The sequence below is a fragment of the Hemibagrus wyckioides genome, linkage group LG17 (assembly GCF_019097595.1).
Source record: "Hemibagrus wyckioides isolate EC202008001 linkage group LG17, SWU_Hwy_1.0, whole genome shotgun sequence".
Classification (NCBI taxonomy): Eukaryota; Metazoa; Chordata; class Actinopteri; order Siluriformes; family Bagridae; genus Hemibagrus; species Hemibagrus wyckioides.
The window spans coordinates 2643205-2661709 of NC_080726.1; the positions used below are offsets into that span (position 1 = coordinate 2643205).

At 38.2% G+C, this 18505-nt stretch overlaps 1 protein-coding gene across 7 annotated transcripts in view; it reads left to right on the plus strand.

Annotated features, from left to right (window-relative positions):
• The window catches only part of kifap3b (kinesin-associated protein 3b), a 35876-nt gene that overhangs the window by 8651 nt on the left and 8720 nt on the right, over positions 1 to 18505 (plus strand). For 2 of the 7 annotated variants that reach the window (XM_058414384.1, XM_058414383.1), the window contains exons 2-18: positions 368 to 536; positions 2196 to 2347; positions 3141 to 3202; positions 3311 to 3452; positions 4355 to 4454; positions 5186 to 5310; positions 6624 to 6722; positions 6801 to 6979; positions 7205 to 7367; positions 10652 to 10752; positions 11646 to 11754; positions 12535 to 12647; positions 13144 to 13309; positions 13480 to 13605; positions 14797 to 14895; positions 15286 to 15371; positions 17927 to 18086. In XM_058414384.1, coding sequence (XP_058270367.1) covers positions 391 to 536; positions 2196 to 2347; positions 3141 to 3202; positions 3311 to 3452; positions 4355 to 4454; positions 5186 to 5310; positions 6624 to 6722; positions 6801 to 6979; positions 7205 to 7367; positions 10652 to 10752; positions 11646 to 11754; positions 12535 to 12647; positions 13144 to 13309; positions 13480 to 13605; positions 14797 to 14895; positions 15286 to 15371; positions 17927 to 18086 — 2128 coding nt within the window. In that variant the 5' untranslated portion in view covers positions 368 to 390. Of the gene's footprint in view, positions 1 to 367; positions 537 to 2195; positions 2348 to 3140; positions 3203 to 3310; positions 3453 to 4354; positions 4455 to 5185; positions 5311 to 6623; positions 6723 to 6800; positions 6980 to 7204; positions 7368 to 10651; positions 10753 to 11645; positions 11755 to 12534; positions 12648 to 13143; positions 13310 to 13479; positions 13606 to 14796; positions 14974 to 15285; positions 15372 to 17869; positions 18087 to 18505 lie in introns of those variants that run through there. The other 5 variants (XM_058414386.1, XM_058414381.1, XM_058414387.1 and 2 more) reach the window with 4 other exon arrangements.

Below are 18505 nucleotides of genomic sequence, written 5' to 3' on the forward strand. Positions count from 1 at the left end.
AATAAAGATAGGAAGAGATAGAGAGAGAGAGAGAGAGAGAGAGAGAGACAGAAATAAAGAGAGAGAGAGAGAGAGAGAGACAGAAAGAGAGAGAGACACAAATAAAGATATGGAGAGACAGGAAGAGAGAGAGATTAATTTTGAATGAATTCTAAAACAGAATTATTTCTGTGATCTAGTTAGGTTTTGTGTAGAATGTAGAAAATTCTGGCATTAATGACACTGATATACTGATGAAATTTAAAGAGTAATAATAATAATAATAGTAATAATAATAAACCGCTTCATTCAGACTCTCTGTACTCTCAGTGTGCAGGACAGCGTTAAAGTACCGTATAGGTTTATTGTTTTTTATCGATGTGTTTAGGAAAGTGAAGCCGGGGAACATCGATGTTCACCCCACAGAGAAGGCCCTGGTGGTGCACTACGAGGTGGAGGCGTGTGTCCTGGGAGAAAACGGAGACTCCGTCCATCAGGAGCGTAAAGACTGTCAGAAGATGTGAGGGTCTCAGTGTCACTTCATCACACGTCTGCAGGTTACACGTGACATCAGCAACACGTGTCTGTGATATCTCTCACTACCGTACATTCACACCTTCTTTACAGTTTAATATTCATTTCTTTATTTGGGAGTAACATAAATAATCCGTTTATTTTTTTATTTTTTTATTTTCAGTGTTTACACTCAAACTTGACATGTTTTACACGTGACACCGTACAGTATTCTGTATGATGATGCTGCAGTTTTCTGACCAAGTGTCTGCAACACCTCACTGTAACAGGAACTTGTTTTTGGGAAGAAATGAATAAATAATGTGTTGGTTTTTAATTCATTAAAAAAGTCATGGCTGTCAAATTGCTGTGGTGTAGGAGGAATAAAACACTTAAAATAATCCACTTCAAGGTGGAAACAGAAAATCCACTTCATCATGTAGATTAGTTAAAAAACAGCATTTTTTTTCAAAATTACAATTTTTTTAAATAAACTAAAATTTTTTGGAATTTTATTTTTGAAATTTTTTTTTTAAAACCTGATTTTTTTTCTCTCTCTCTATAATCTTTTTCCCCAGAATTTGTTTTTCAAATCTTGATTTTTTACATAGTTTGTTTAGTTTGGTTTTGGTTTTGGAAAATCTGTGATGTTTTATTTTTATTTTTTTAACCTGAATTTTTTTCTTCTATCTGATTTTTTCCCCCAGAATTCTGTGAAAACCTGGATTTTTGTCATAGATTTTCTTTTTTGGGGGAAAATCTGTGATTCTATTTTCAAACCTGATTTTTTTTTTCTACCAGAATTTTACGTTTTCCTTGTTGTTGTTGTTTTTAATCCTGGGTTTTTGACATCAATTTTTTTATACAGATTTTTTTTGTTCCTTTCAGATTTTTGGAAACCTGATTGAAATTTTTATTTTGTTATATCAGAATCGATATTTTCTGTTTTATTGAAGTAATTATTTTTCATGCTTTGTGGTGAAAGGAAAGCGAGTTAGTGTGTAATCAGTATGAATTTGTTGTGAGACGTGTGAGAGGAATAAAAGAAGTTGAATTCTTTGTCAGCGCACATTTTTTTTTATTTGTTGGTCCAGTTCATGCAGCGATGACGTGATTTGGTCATGTTGTTTACGTGACGCTAAACTGGTAGCTCTGATCCTACCTCAGATACATTAGCCTCGGTGAACAGGAGAGATTTTTACTGCTTAAATTTTTGACCCTTAATTTTTTTGTTTTGTTTTCTGAAATATTTATGTTATATGTCATGAAATGTTTTTTTTTGTTAGGTTTTTTAACTTAATTTTTTTACTATCTTAATTTTTTCTTTCTTTTTTTTTGTTATTTACATTTTTATATAGTTTCTTTAAGAAACAGATTTGGACCTAAATTTTTCTATAAATTTATATAAATTTTATATAGAGATGTTTGTAACTTATTTTTTTACTACCAAATATTTTTTTTATTTTAAACTTTCTGATTAAAAAAATATATTTGTTTACCAGTATTTTTTTTAATTAATTCTAAAAAGATTTAAAATTTATAACCTTTCTATTTAACTTTAATTTTTTTTAATCTGATTTTTTCCCTTTTTTATGTTTTAAATCTGACAGAAATTTAATTTTTTTCCAGAAATTTCATGTTTAATGTTGTATTTTTTAAATAAATCGTCATTTCTCTCGTGTTGTTCTTTGTTGCGTTCTCAGCATACGACTGAAGAGTCTGAACGCCAGCACAGACGTCTCGTCTCTCGCCAGGAAGGTGGTGGATGAGTGCAAACTCATTCATCCATCTAAAGTGACCGAGGTGGAACATCTGCTCTTCTACCTGCAGAACCGCAAGAAGCCCAGCAGCAGAGGTGGAGGAACCGGGACTCTTTTATTTATCGTACACGCGAGCTGCTAAATTGATCCAAGCTTTTTACTTTCTAAAATCTTTTTACCCAAAACTTTATTTACTGATTTCTAAGCAGAATTTATTATACTGAATTTTTTCAATCTAAATTATTTTTTAAAATTTTGCTATAAGAATTTTGAACACAGAATTTTATGCGTTCTGATTTTTGAAATTTTTGTATGCTGAATTTTTTTTTTTTTTTCCTAACAGAAATTTTAAACAGAGGTATAATTTTAATATTGGAGTCTTTTAGCTGAAATATTTATGCAGGTCTGTGGAATCAACACTAATTAACATGATAAAAACATTTTCACTGACTATAGATTATTTCATATAAACATATTGATATAGAAATGTTCTTAAAAAAAAAGATAATCTTTTATTATACCTACTTCTAGACTTTTTCTCTTTTTCCTCTGTTGCTCTGTTGGTAAAAAAAACAAACAAACATTTATTTATTTTTTAATTTATTGCTTTTATTTATTTATTTGTTTATTATAAAAACATGCTTTTTGTGATCTTCATATTATAACGAGGGATTTAGATGAATTTGTCTATTTAAAAATCTTTTTTACTTGCTTGTATATAATTTCTTTGTATTTTTTAATGTTTGTTTATTCCACCTGTAGAGCAGAAATAAAATCAGAAAGTTAGAAATACATTCAGACGGTGAACATTTTCTTTCTTTTTTTTTAGTGTTTCATTTTTCTCTTAATGACTTTTGTTCATTTTTCTCTGTCACTGTTTTTGGGCAGCAGAGAAAGAGGAGAAGAAGCTGGTGAACCCTCGAGAGCTCACTCCGTTTGAGGGGATGGAGGTACCGAGTGGAAACGCTCTCACGTTATTTAATTATTTATTTATTTAATTATTTATTTATTTCTCCATTTTGTTTTTCCGTAACTTTGACGATGGCTCTGTGTTTCAGCTGGACGAGGAGGCCAACATCAATAAGATGGAGGATTATGTGGAGCTGCTGTATGAAGGAATCCCGGAGAAGATCAGAGGCTCCACCCTCATCCTCCACCTTGCCCGAAACCCCGACAACCTGGAGGAGCTCCTGCAGAACGGTACCGAACCCGGGCTCCGACTCCACGCTCCTGAACCTGAACCTCTGCTCTTTTATATTCGGGTGTAAAATGTTTTTAAAAAATACATTTAATTTAATCTGATTTAAATTCTTTAACCTGAATATTGCTCTTTATTATTTTATAACATGAACCTTCTTACTACTTGAATTTTTTTCTGAACCTAAAATTTTTTATTGAACTTTTATCTTTTTTTTTCAAAATTAATTCTTTATTTTCTAAATTTTTGACCCAGATTTTTATCACTTTATCTAAATATTTTAATTCTTGAATTCTGGACCTCAGTTCTATGGACATATTTATATATCTATAAAATTTTTTAATGCTAATATTTTTTAATAAGTTTCAGATTTTTTTATCTACATTTTTTTGCTATGTAATTTTTTGTAAAAGATATTTTGAGTTATATTTGGTTTACTACCTGAATTTTATGCTTTATGAATTTTTTGTCCCTGCACTTTCATTTTGAATTGTTTTTAAACTCAATTATTTCCTCCTTGAATTTTTTTAATTCTAAAATTTTACACTTCAGCAGTTTTTTCTTCATAATTTTATGTTGATTTTTTTTATCCATAATTTTATTTCCCTTTAATTTACTACCTTATTTTTTATGCTGATTTTTTTAAAAAACTGAACTTATCTGTTTGAAAATTTTATATAAAAATTTATAATCTTAATTTTATTATTTCTTTTAATTTCTTTTAAATCTGAATTTTGTAATATTTAATATTTTGCAGTATTGAGTATTTTAACTACCTATTTTTTGTATCTAAATGACTTTACTGACCCTGAAAGGTTCATTTTTGTAACTTTTTTCATAAAGGTAAACTCTGTGTGTGTGTGTGTGTGTGTGTGTGTGTGTGTGTGTGTGTGTGTGTGTGCAGAAACTGCTCTTGTGGCTCTAGCCAGAGTGTTGAGAGAGGACTGGAAGCATAGCATGGAGTTAGCCACCACCATCGTTTACATCTTCTTCTGTTTCTCCAGGTTTCTGAGAATTATTTATTTATTTATGAATAATATTTATTTGAACTGATTTAAATCTTTTGCATGTTTATAGTACAGTCTGAAAACAGACATTTGCTACAACAACAACAAAAATAATAGCAAAAATTTAGGAGCTACCCATTAACTGATATAATTTCATTGCAGTATAATTTCAGATTAAAATGAATTTTTACTACTCGGTTTTTGGTGTGATTTTTTTATTTCTAAATAAAAAAAATTCTATTTATTTCTTACTTTTTCTACAAATTTTGTTAAACAATTATATATTTTTTTAACTTTTTAAAATTAAAGAAAAACATTGTTTTGGTGAGATATTTTAAAAAATAATTTGTGTCTATTTTAACACCTTAGTTTTTAACCTTAATTTTTTTCCAATGTGATTTTTAGCATTTTAAATAAAAATATTTCTGTATCTAAATTTTTCCTTTGAAGTTTATAATTTCTCATTTTTTTTTCTGCAGTTATTACTGTCTAACATTTTATTTTAATGTTATGCTTCCTTTTTTGTTTTAAAAGTAGGAATTATTTCTTCTTGATTTTTTTTTAAATTAAAATGTCATTTTTAGCTCAGATTTCTTTTTTCCAAACAAAATCCTACCTTACTGTGGCCCTAAAATTTCAGAGGTAAATTCTGTTGTATTTAAATTTACAGTAAATAAATATTTTCAGTAACATATTTAATTAAAACCTCCTCTGTGTTTCTCCTCCAGCTTCTCCCAGTTCCACGGTTTGATCACGCACTATAAGATTGGCGTTTTGTGCATGAACATCGTGGAGCACGAGCTGAAGAGGTACGAGCTGTGGCAGGAAGAGCTGGAGAAGAAGAGCAAAGCTTATATCCTTACTGATGCTTCATGTGAAGGGGGCGTGGCCTGCTAGTGGCCTGCTGCGCCTTAAAGCTAACACTTTCTGTTCAATTCAGCATCACAGGTCCAAAAGATGGTGTTTCAGTAGCATCACCAGAAACACCAGCTTGAAACACACATCCCTTTAAGCCTGAAAGTAATTAGATAAACTCATGTGCACTGAAGACAGATAACGATTTATTTTACTCTGCGATTTTAAAGCATGGGACAGTTTAAAAGTTTACTGATCGCTCCATGAGTGATTCTGATTGTAAAAGGAATTTTAATCCTATTCATCAAATATAAAACACAAAGACTTTAAATATCAGGCTCCAAAAATTCTGGGTCAGATATTCGGGTATTAAAAATTCAGAAAGCATGAAATTCAGTGAAAAGAATTCATGTAGTAAAAAAGTTTCATAAAAAATTTTTAATAAATTAATAAATTAAATAAATTACTAATAAATAAATAAATTATAATAATAATAATAAATAAAAAACATAATAAATAAATTAAATTATTCAGTAAAATTGTGCAGCTTAATAAAATAGCACTTGATCCAGCTCATTATACTGTACTTCATGTATTTAAGTATGATGGAATTTTTTAAAAATGGAAATATAGTTTAAACCATTTTTTCCCCCTTTTTTCCTGTTATTAATCGAAAATAAAATGTAACTTTTAATTTACCTTTCAACTTTTTAATTTAACTGTTAATTAAAAGCTAAACGAAACACTGGAGAAAGAAAAACAAGGTGACTTAATATTTCAAATGCTGGAAAAAAAATCAGAAATTCAGGTGTTAAAAATTTAGAAGGCATGAAATTTAATAAATATATTCATGTTGTAAAAACAATTTTAATTTAGGAAATTTAAGTTGCACATAGAGCACATTATTCAGGGTCAGAAATTCAGGTAGTAAAAAAATTGAGGTTATAATTTTTTTTATTCATTTATTTATTTATTTATTTATTTAGCAGTTTAATAAAATAGCACTTGATCCAGCTCACTATACTGCAGCATGTAGTGACAATGAATTATTCACTCGACTTTGCTGTGTAATTAACTTTATTTTTATAGCGCATATTGCTCAAAGCAGCTTTACAGGAATATAGAAACAGAATTTAATTTAAACGTATTAAATTAATAAGTTAAATGATTATTGATTATTCTGTTAACGTGAATGGTTCTCTGGTTGATAAAACGTCCCGCGGTGTGAAGGAAAAGCTGAACAATCACTGATCTGCTGCGCTCTCGGCTCACTCGTTATCCGTCTGATCTCTTGATCCTTGATTCTTGTACATGAGGAAGATGCTGATAACCAGACCCTAAAGAAAGACCATGAGAAAGCGTATAAGAAATACCAGAGTCTGCTGGTGAAGCAGGAGCAGCTGCTGAGAGGTAATGCTCAGCCCTAATGCTCTTTTTTCACCTAGTGTTATGAAGTGTTATAACTTCGGTCCTTTCCTGCGCTCCCAGTGGCTCTGTATCTGCTCCTGAACCTGGCAGAGGACACGCGCACTGAGCTGAAGATGAGGAACAAGAACATCGTGCAGCTTCTGGTTAAGACTCTGGATCGGGATAACGAGGAGCTCCTGGTGCTTGTCGTCTCCTTCCTCAAGAAGCTCAGCATCTTCCTGGAGAACAAGAACGACATGGTAAGCAGGGTTTGTTCTCATGACGCTGGGTTTTACAGGGGTTTCGTGAGACTCTGATGGAAACGTCAATGAGACGTTAATGTTAAAGTAAACACATGAATAAAAACTATTAGTATAGAATCTGAGTAGAAACTGTTGAAGGGCTGAAATTTTTGGCATTGTGAGACTATTCTGGTCATTTTTAGTGTGTGTGTGTTTGTGTGTGTGTGATTCTCCTGTACTCAGGCTGAGATGGACACCATTGAGAAGCTCTGCCGCTTGGTGCCGTGCGATCATGACGACCTGCTGAATGTCACGCTGCGCCTCCTGCTCAACCTCTCCTTCGACACGGGACTCAGAAACAAGATGGTGCAGGTTGGCCTCCTGCCCAAACTCACTGCCCTGCTGAGTAAGAGCTCCAGCCTTAAAGCCACTTTACACTTCAACACCATCTAAAACAAAAAAAAACGTCCATCACCTTTATTCAGATTACACAGGTTTTTCCGTTCCGAGCCTCTCCTCATAAACACAAGGACGATTCAGACAGACTGGAAAAGGTAGGTATAGTTTGCGAATGGAATTCTTGGAATTCTGGAATTCTGCTGATTGGACAAGATATCTGTCACTCAAGATATACAGGAAGTAGAAAATTGTGTATCAAATTTTATTTCTTGTACATGTGTGGAGTTCTGCATTGACTTTAAACCAGTTTTTTTTCCTATAGTGCAACTTTAAATCTTTTAAAGAAAATAACAAACATTTACACTGATCAGGCATAACATTATGACCACCTGCCTAATATTGTGTTAGTACAACAAACTGTGTATTCTGACCCCTTTCTATCAGAACCAGCCTTAACTTCTTCAGCAATTTGAGCAACAGTAGCTTGTCTGTTGGATCGGATCACACGGCCCAGCCTTCTCTCCCCACGTGCATCAGTGAGCCTTGACCGCCCATGACCCTGTCTCCGGTTCACCACTGTTCCTTCCTTGGAGCACTTTTGATAGATACTGACCACTGCAGACCAGGAACACCCCACAAGAGCTGCAGTTTTGGAGATGCTCTGATCCAGTGGTCTAGCCATCACGATTTGGCCCTTCGTCAAACTTGCTCAAATCCTTACACTTGTCCATTTTTCCTGCTTCTAACATCACCTTTGAGGACAAAATGTTGACTTGCTGCCTAATATATCCCACCCACTAACAGGTGCCATAATGAGGAGATCATCAGTCTTATTCACTTCACCTGGTACTGTTCAGAATGTTATACCTGATAGGTGTACATTTATATTGATAAGAAAATGGAATTAATTCAGCGCTACTTTAAGGATGTTGGATATACTGATAGTGTATCATGGCATAAAGATTAGTTTGCGATGTCTGTCTAAAAACACACTTCTTCGGAAGACCAAATTATTTCAGATTAAAGGATGTAAGGAGCGCTATAAGAGCAGAGCTGTGTTCATACACACACCAATCCACTTTCTACTGCTGCAGCTACTGCTGGACTTCCTCTATATCCTGAGTGACAGATGTCTCGTCCAATCAGAAGGAAGAAACTATACCTAAAAACCTTTTCCACTTTGTCTGAATCGTCCTTGTGTTATTGGATTTGTTATTTTGTTGTGCATTTCTCGGCCACCGTATAAACGTGATACAGTGAAACAATAATAATTAGCTAATGACATGCTTGTCTTGCTAACATTTTCTATATTGTGTATTTATATAAAAATTGGGCGGAAATCCCACTCATGTCAGCAGGGTAGTTAGGGCTCTCAGGAGGAGGTGCTTCTGATTTGCATATTCATGCATATTCATACATCCTTCATCCATTAGTTAGAGATTTTCCATTATGCTTTTTTGTTTTTGTTGGGGGATAAAATTAGTAAGAATTCAGACATGCTGAAGGGAAACATTTAGTGAATCTTAATGGGAATGAATAATGTCTTAAAGAAGTATTGTTTCATAAAAGACATTTAAAATAAAAATAATAATAAAATAAAAAACAAGCCAGCTTCGTGTATCAGGCTAGGAGCTGGAATATTCTAGATCTACTCGCAGATTTCTGTGAAGCTGCTCTGTAGAGATATCTGTTAGTAAAATCTCTTTAGAAATAAAATAAAATAGAGTTTACTTTCATTCCTGAGCTCTTTTTTTCAGGGTTTGTTCTGAGTGGCATGCTTTAAACAATGGCTTTTTATTCCACTTACACTGTTTAACAAACATACAAGTCTTTATGGATTTTTGTAGCATTTGGGGCATTTTACAGGCTCCCCAGCAGCTCTCGTAAACTATCAGCCTCCTCCATACCCCCCCCCCCTTCCGCCACTGCCTCTCTCTCACTCTCTCTCTTCCTCCACCGCCGCTCTCTCTGTCTCTCTCTTTCTCTGTCTCTCTCTCTCTCTCTCTCTGCCTCCACCACCTCAATCTCTCTCTCTCTCTCTCTCTCTCTGTCTCTCTCTCTGTCTCTCTCTCTTCCTCCACCACCTCTCTCTCTCTCCTTCTCTGTCTCTCTCTCTCAGTCAGAGGTGAGGCATTAATGTGGGTCAGAATGTCACAGGCCTCTAATGAGAAGCACATGTCTCCTGATTATTACTCACACTAAAATTCAAGCTCTTGTTTCCTCAATTTAAAAAAATGCAGTCCACCTCTCACCCTTTCTCTCTCTCTCTCTCTCTCTCTCTCTTTTTCTTCTTCTCTCCTTTCCTTCTTACACTTTAGGCCATTTTTACTTTAAAAGTCTCCAGTGGTTTCATCTGGTCCTAATGGCCGATGTGTTAATGTGTTAGGGGGTAGTGTGTGTGTGTGTGTGTGTGTCAGCTAAGCTAATCAAGTCTTATGTAACAGATCTGTGTGTAAGTGTTTCATGTCTCCAGGGTTCTGTCACGCTCTGAAAAGGAGAATGTTATTAATGAGACTGTTTATTTAACTTGTTTTGTGATAAGTGTGTGTGTGTGTGTTTTAACCTGGGTTTGGAATTACACCAGCCAGAATAGAAATACTATTTAAAGACAAACTGTGCTATTAGTGCTAAATACATAGGTAAAGGAGGTGTGGCTTCTGTAAATGTCAGTCTCAGTGAAGGAGGTGTGGTCTCTGTGTCAATCTGTACCGGTGTAGGAGGTGTGGCCTTTGTGTCTTTGTGCCTGTCCATGAAGTAGATGCCTCTTTACCGGTCAGACCCAGTAAAGGAGGTGTGACCTCTGTACCTGTTAGTCTCAGTGAAGGAGGCGTGACCTCTGTACCTGTTAGTCTCAGTGAAGGAGGCGTGACCTCTGTACCTGTTAGTCTCAGTGAAGGAGGCGTGACCTCTGTACCTGTTAGTCTCAGTGAAGGAGGCGTGACCTCTGTACCTGTTAGTCTCAGTGAAGGAGGCGTGACCTCTGTACCTGTTAGTCTCAGTGAAGGAGGCGTGACCTCTGTACCTGTTAGTCTCAGTGAAGGAGGCGTGACCTCTGTACCTGTTAGTCTCAGTGAAGGAGGCGTGACCTCTGTACCTGTTAGTCTCAGTGAAGGAGGTGAGGCCTCTGTGTGTGTTAGTCTTAGTGAAGGAGGTGTGGCCTCTGTGTCAGTCAATCTTGCATACTTTATGCAAGAAGCCATGACTGATAATATCTGCACTGTTCCAAATCACAATCCAGTAACTACTCAACCTCTGGGCTGAAATGTTTTTCTTGTCCTTTTTGTGCTATAGGCAGTGAGACTCATAAGCAGATAGTGATGTGTATCCTGTACCACATCAGCATGGACGACCGATCCAAATCCATGTTCGCCAACACCGACTGCATCCCTCAGGTGAGACCCGGAAAAACACACACACACCAACTTCCTCTAGGATGCAACACCTTCTGAGTTGCAAAAAATATTAAGACATAATGGTAAGATAAAATAGTCACATGTGCTTCCTGGTGTAAGACACTCACGTCCTGTAGGGGGCATAATGCACTTGTGAGCATGTGTAGTGGGTCACTAATGAGAGCCAGGACTGCTGCTTCCCTAAAACGGCTTCTGCCTAAGTGTTGTCTTCTTTAAACCCTCTCGTCTTGTCTAATTGGGTGTAAATTCCTACCAGATGCTTGTAAAAGTAAAAGCAGGGGGAAATTATTCTGCCTAATCACTCAGCCTGTGGTGCGAAGTGACGTCACGACCTCTCTGAGACCTCCAGAGTGGTTCATAAAGCACGATCGGCGTGACGGGGAAATTCAGGACCAGGCACAATGAAATAAAGAGTCCTGAAACTTTCGTCTTTTGTGCGCCTTTTATTTTAATCCTATTAAAATGTTTAAAGCAGTTTTTTCTCTCTCAGTGCTTTAAGGTTAATATTTAGATCTTGATTTGTCTTTGTTTAGCAAATAGAAAGTAAAGGTGACGCATGTCTAATTGTGTTATTAATCCTAATAAACTCTAAACGGATTAAAGTGTGTGTGTGTGTGTGTGTGAGAGAGAGAGAGAGAGAGAGAGAGAGAGAGAGAGAGAGGGAAGGAGGGAGGGAGGAAATGCCTGGGGGGTTTTGAGCGATGAGGACGGGGGATGAAGGACGGGGGATATGGGTCTCTGCTCTCTCAGGTGCCAGTGAGTCTGGACTCTGTGATACACATGTGTGTATGTGACGAGCGATTATTTACAGCATTGCTGACCCTCTATACCTTTCGCTTTATTTTTTCTTCTGTGTGTGTGTGTGTGTGTAGCTGATGAAGATGCTGTTTGAAAGCAGAGAGGAGAGAATCGACCCTGAGCTCATCTCCTTCTGCATCAACCTGGCGGCTAACACGGAAAACTCTCGGATCATCTGTGAAGGTACCATCAGGATCGTGGATTATAATACACCACGTGTTCAGATCAGTATGACTCTACACAATACAGTGTGTTCCTGACCTGGAGATATCAACCAATCACGTCGTAAGTTGGAGGGCAAGAAAAAAAAAGAAACATGGAGAATGAGGTGGTCAAAAAATCATGAGTGAACATGTGGAGATTTATATTCCAAAACTGTGTAACCTGTGGCACACAGGCCACTCCTCCTTCACTAAGATTAACAAGCACACAAGCCACACCTCCTTTATTAAGATTAACAAACACACAGGCCACACCTCCTTTATTAAGATTAACAAACACACAGGCCACACCTCCTTTATTAAGATTAACAAACACACAGGTCACACCTCCTTTATTAAGATTAACAAACACACAGGCCACACCTCCTTTATTAAGATCAACAAACACACAGGTCACACCTCCTTTATTAAGATTAACAAACACACAAGCCACACCTCCTTTATTAAGATTAAGAAACACACAGGCCACGCCTCCTTTTTAAGGTTAACAAGCACACAAGCCATGCCTCCTTTTTAAGGTTAACAAGCACACAGGCCATGCCTCCTTTTTAAGGTTAACGCCTCCTTTTTAAGGTAGCATACACTCACAGGCCACGCGTCCTTATCCTCCTCTCTCTCTTGTCAGGCAGATCAGCTCGAGCCTGGTGTTTGTGTACAGAATAGGACAGTGGAACATCACAAAAATGTTCAAAAATGTATTTGGAGACTTGACATGAAACTTTGTTTTTGAACATGATTTTAGGAAACGGGTTGAAGATGCTGATGAAGAGAGCGCTGAAGTTTAAAGACCCACTGCTTATGAAGATGATCAGGAACATCTCACAACATGACGGTCCACTCAAGCAGCTTTTCCTGGTGAGTCATTTCTCACTTTGTTCAAATCTCATTGAAGGGGGTGTGGCCTTTTTGCCTCTTTATTCTGTTGAAGGGGTGTGGCCTCTGTGCCTGTGATATTCCATTGAAGGGGATGTGGCCTTTATGGCTCTTTTATGAAGGGGATGTATCCTTTATGACTTTTTACTCCATTGAAGGGGTGTGGAGGTGTGGCCTCTTCATATTAAAGGGGGTGTGGCCTATATGCTTCTTTATTCCATTGAAAGGTGTGGCCTCTCTACCTGGTAATGATAATACAGGATGTATGGTCTCTGTGCGGTCAGTTACAATGAGAGAGAGTTGGCCGTTTTGCCTGTCAATCGCAATGAAAGAGGTGTGGCTTCTTTGCTTGTCAGTCATGTTGAAGGACTCCTACTCTGAGTTAACCCCTCTTTTTTCTCCCATTATTGAGCAATTTTTTATACAGTATTTACAAAAACAGACTGGTTGTAAATTTGCGTGCATCTCCTTGCTGCAGGATTACGTGGGTGATTTGGCGGCGCAGATCAGTCCTGAAGAAGATGAAGAGTTTGTGATTGAGTGTTTGGGGACGTTGGCGAACCTTACCATCCCTGATCTGGACTGGGAGCTGCTGCTCCGCGAATACAACCTCGTCCCTTACCTCAAAGAGCGCCTCAAACCTGGTAACACTTCCTCAGTGTGTGTTTGTGTGTGTGTGTGTGTGTGTGTGTGTGTTGGGGGGGGGTCTGGATTGCTAGCTCTTGTATAAGTCTTCTGGGCATTTTTGGGCAGTCCACTGTTTCACCCAAGTCCCCAGGCCTGACCTTTGACCTCTGTCCTCTGTGTGTTTTAGGCTCAGCAGAGGATGACCTGATCTTGGAGGTGGTTATACTAATTGGCACTGTGTCCATGGACGACTCCTGTGCTGCCATGTTGGCCAAATCTGGCATCATTCCTGCTCTTATAGAGCTTCTTAACGGTAAGAAACACACCAGTCCAACATATATACGTCATGTGGCATGGAATTAGAACTGTAAGCAGTCATAATGAATCATGTAATGAATCATAATGAATCATGTGGCATTAAATCAGTCATAATGAATCATAATGAATCATGTGGCATTGAACTAGAACTGTAATGAGTCATGATGAATCATAATGACTCATAATAAATCATAGTGAATCATTTGGCGTTAAATCAGAATAGTAATGAATCATGATGAATCATAATGACTCATGTAATGAATCATAGTGAATCATTTGGCATTAAATCAGAATTTTAATGAATCATTTTGTAATGAATCGGCATTGTAATGAATCATAATGAATCATGTGGCATTGAATCAGAATTGCAATAAGTCATAATGAATCAGAATGAATCATGTGGCATTGAATCAGAACTTTAATGAGTCATGTAATTAATCGGCATTGTAATGAATTATGTTATAATGAATCATTTGGAATGAAATCATAATTGTGATGAGTCATAATGAATCATTTTGTAATGAATCAGCATTGTAATGAATTATAATGAATCATTCAATCATTATAAAATAAGTATCGCATATAGCGTTAAATCATATACACACTCAGATTCACACTGATTCACACACTCTGAAGAGCTACACCGTCCCGGAGAGAGAAAAAAGACCAGATTATATCCTGCTGCTGCTCGCAGTAACTGAGAACTGATTAAACCTGGCTTCTTCATGACGCTTTATCAGTGGGAGGTCGTGCTGAAATATGGCCGTGTGTCTTGGTGTGGGGTTTAATGTCTCGAGGATTAGACTGCTCAGGATCAAAATGAAAACGTGGCGCTTTTAATAACCAGCCGACAGAAAGAAAAGATCTGCACAGTTTCAGAGGAGACAGTGGTCTCGTCTCTAAATGGAGGCTTCTCACGAGAGCCCTACTGCACCAGGGCGTCTTTTTAATAACGTCAGCTTAGATGAAGCCACATCTGTGTAACAGCGCAGCCGTGATTTCTCTTTGTGCACTCGTGTGTGTGTGTGTGTTTGAAAAAGACGCTATTCTTGGTAAAACTATGGAAGCTCATAGCTGCACACCAACATCAAGCTATTTTTCTAATCTTGAATGATTAGATACTTTATGTTTATAATATGATCCCTATATAATGTGTGTATTTACTGTGTGTGTTTTCTCTTCACAGCCCAACAGGAAGATGACGAGTTTGTGTGCCAGATTGTCTATGTTTTCTATCAGATGGTTTTCCACCAGGCCACCAGAGACGTCATTATTAAAGACACCCGTATCCTTTCTCTGAACATTACACACGTCCGTGTATCGTCTGTATCAGAGATAACGCCCAGTGATGCGTACTGATCACGTTAGTAAACCAAGTGATCGTTCATTTTCTCTCTCTTTTCTGCTTTTTTCAGGGATTCAAAAATTTCAGAGTCCAAATATTTATGCCTAGTGATGTCATGTGATTATCTCTAACGATCCCTAAATAAACAAATATTCAGCTATTGTACCGTTTAACCAGCTAAATTATTCACCTTTCTCATTGAAATGATATCCAGCATCTATATTGCTCAGTTACCTAGCAACAGTATTCACTAATAGTAATTTAAAGAGTTTAGATTTAAACCCCGCCCCTTTTCATCATGTTCTCTGGTTCCTGAACGCGTCCTCACAGAGGCCCCAGCGTACCTTATCGACCTCATGCACGACAAAAACACAGAGATCAGGAAAGTGTGTGACAACACGCTTGATATTATCGCAGTACGTACACGCCACTGTGTGTGTGTGTGTTTCTAAATAAAGTGTGTGCTTCACAAATAAAATATTATCGGAATGCTGACACACAGAAGAGAAATAATTTGAATCTGTTAATCGAAAGGTTTCTGAGCCTTGAAAAGAATTCCCAAAAAAACTAAATATAACAGTTTTGAAATTCATAAATGTGTGTGTGTGTTTTAAATGAAGGTTGGGTTGCAGAAAAAGAAAACAAACAAAAACAAAGTAGTGTAGGATTTTGAAAAAAATCAGCTTAATCTGAAAAACTATTTATAAGGTAAATTAGACAATATGTGTAAATATTATAAAATATCTAAAAAATAAATTATTTGGTAAATTGAGGGTGTTTTTAAATTACAATAAATTTATAATTATTTTATTTATATATTTACAATCAAGGATCTAATAAAGGGAGATTTTTAAATATATATTATAATTATATTTACAATAAATAAAGACTTTAATAAGTGTTTAATAAGTGAGTGAGTGAATAACTGAGTGAGTGAGTGAGTGAGTAATGGTTGAGTGAGTGAGTAACTGGGTGAGTGAGAGTGAGTGAGTGAATAAATGGGTGAGTGAGTAACTGGGTGAGTGAGTGAGTGAGTGAATAAATGGGTGAGTGAGTAACTGGGTGAGTGAGTGAGTGAGTGAATAAATGGGTGAGTGAGTAACTGGGTGAGTGAGTGAGTGAGTGAATAAATGGGTGAGTGAGTAACTGGGTGAGTGAGTGAGTGAGTGAATAAATGGGTGAGTGAGTGAGTAACTGGGTGAGTGAGTAACTGGGTGAGTGAGTGAGTGAGTGAATAAATGGGTGAGTGAGTGAGTGAGTAACTGGGTGAGTGAGTAACTGGGTGAGTGAGTGAGTGAATAAATGGGTGAGTGAGTGAGTAACTGGGTGAGTGAGTGAGTGAGTGAATAAATGGGTGAGTGAGTGAGTAACTGGGTGAGTGAGTAACTGGGTGAGTGAGTGAGTGAGTGAGTGAATAAATGGGTGAGTGAGTGAGTGAGTGAGTGAGTAACTGGGTGAGTGAGTAACTGGGTGAGTGAGTGAGTGAATAAATGGGTGAGTGAGTGAGTAACTGGGTGAGTGAATAAATGGGTGAGTGAGTGAGTAACTGGGTGAGTGAGTAACTGGGTGAGTGAGTGAGTGAGTGAGTGAATAAATGGGTGAGTGAGTGAGTGAGTAACTGGGTGAGTGAGTGAGTGAGTAACTGGGTGGGTGAGTGAGTGAGTAACTGGGTGAAAAAGTGAGTGAGTGAGTGAGTGAGTGAGTGAGTAACTGGGTGGGTGAGTGAGTGAGTAACTGGGTGAGGGAGTGAGTGAGTGAGTAACTGGGTGAGGGAGTGAGTGAGTGAGTAACTGGGTGAAAAAGTGAGTGAGTGAGTGAGTGAGTAACTGGGTGGGTGAGTGAGTGAGTGAGTGAGTAACTGGGTGAGGGAGTGAGTGAGTGAGTAACTGGGTGAGTGAGTGAGTGAGTGAGTAACTGGGTGAAAAAGTGAGTGAGTAACTGGGTGAGTGAGTGAGTAACTGGGTGAGGGAGTGAGTGAGTGAGTAACTGGGTGAGTGAGTGAGTGAGTGAGTGAGTAACTGGGTGAAAAAGTGAGTGAGTGAGTGAGTGAGTGAGTGAGTAACTGGGTGGGTGAGTGAGTGAGTGAGTGAGTGAGTAACTGGGTGAGGGAGTGAGTGAGTGAGTAACTGGGTGAGTGAGTGAGTGAGTAACTGGGTGAAAAAGTGAGTGAGTAACTGGGTGAGTGAGTGAGTAACTGGGTGAGGGAGTGAGTGAGTGAGTAACTGGGTGAGTGAGTGAGTGAGTGAGTAACTGGGTGAAAAAGTGAGTGAGTGAGTGAGTGAGTAACTGGGTGGGTGAGTGAGTGAGTGAGTAACTATGTGGGTGAGTGAGTAACTAGGTGAGTGAGTGAGTAACTGGTTGAGTGAGTGAGTGAGTGAGTAACTAGGTGAGTGAGTGAGTGAGTGATTGAGTAACTAGGTGAGTGAGTGAGTAACTGGGTGCAGGTTCAATAAAAGTAGGATGGTTGGTGTATCTGTAGCTGTGTGGAATTTGGGGAGAGTGGGGTGTGGAGAGCCACACTCGTTAAAGGAAGTTCTGAACTTAATAAAGTTCTGTTGACTTTAAGTCGCTCGGTAAGTTCCTCTGCCACATGAAAGGGACTGTGGGGGTCTGGTTTGTGTTCGTGGTGTGTGTGTGTGTGTATACACTAGTGGAAACAGTTGAGCTGCACACTGAATTAGCTGATCAGTCAGACATGATGTGTTCATTGTGTCAGGACACTAGAAATCTGTCTGTCTGTGTGTCTGACTGTCTGTCTGTCTGTCTGACTATTTGTCTGTTTGTCTGTCTGTCTGTCAGTTTGTCTGTCTGACTGACTGTCTGACTGTCCATCTGTATGACTATCTGACTGTCTGTCTGTCTGACTGTTTGTCTGTCTATTCACCTGTGTGTGTGTGTGTCTATGTGTGTGTAGGAGTATGATGAACAGTGGGGTTGTGTTTAATGTGTGTGTGTGTGTGTGTGTGTGTAGGAGTATGATGAACAGTGGGGCTGTAAGATCCAGTGTGAGAAGTTCCGCTGGTTTAACTCTCAGTGGTTGGAGATGGTGGAGAGCCGAGAAACAGAGACGGAACCGTTCCTCTATGGAGACACTGAGACACTGGAACCACCGGACCTGTTCTACAGCACAGGTCAGAACACACACACACACAATTGTTTATCCATCCATCCATCCATTGTCTCCAGCTTATCCGGAACCGGGTCGTAGGGGCAGCAGTCTAAGCAGGGATGCCCAGACTTCCCTCTCCCTAGCCACTTCCGCAAACTCTTCCGGGAGAATTCCAAGGCATTCCCAGGACAGCCGAGAGACATAGTCCTTCCAGCCTGTCCTGGGTCTTCCCCGGGGTCCCTTCCCGGTGGGGCATGCCCGGAACACCTCCCTTGGGAGACGTCCAGGAGGCATCCGAAACAGATGACAACGCCACCTGAACTGGCCCCTTTCGATGTGTAGGAGCAGCAGCTCTACTCCAAGCTCCTCCTGGGTGACAGAGCTCCTTACCCTATCTCTAAGGGTACGCCCTGCCACCCTATGAAGGAAACTCATTTCGGC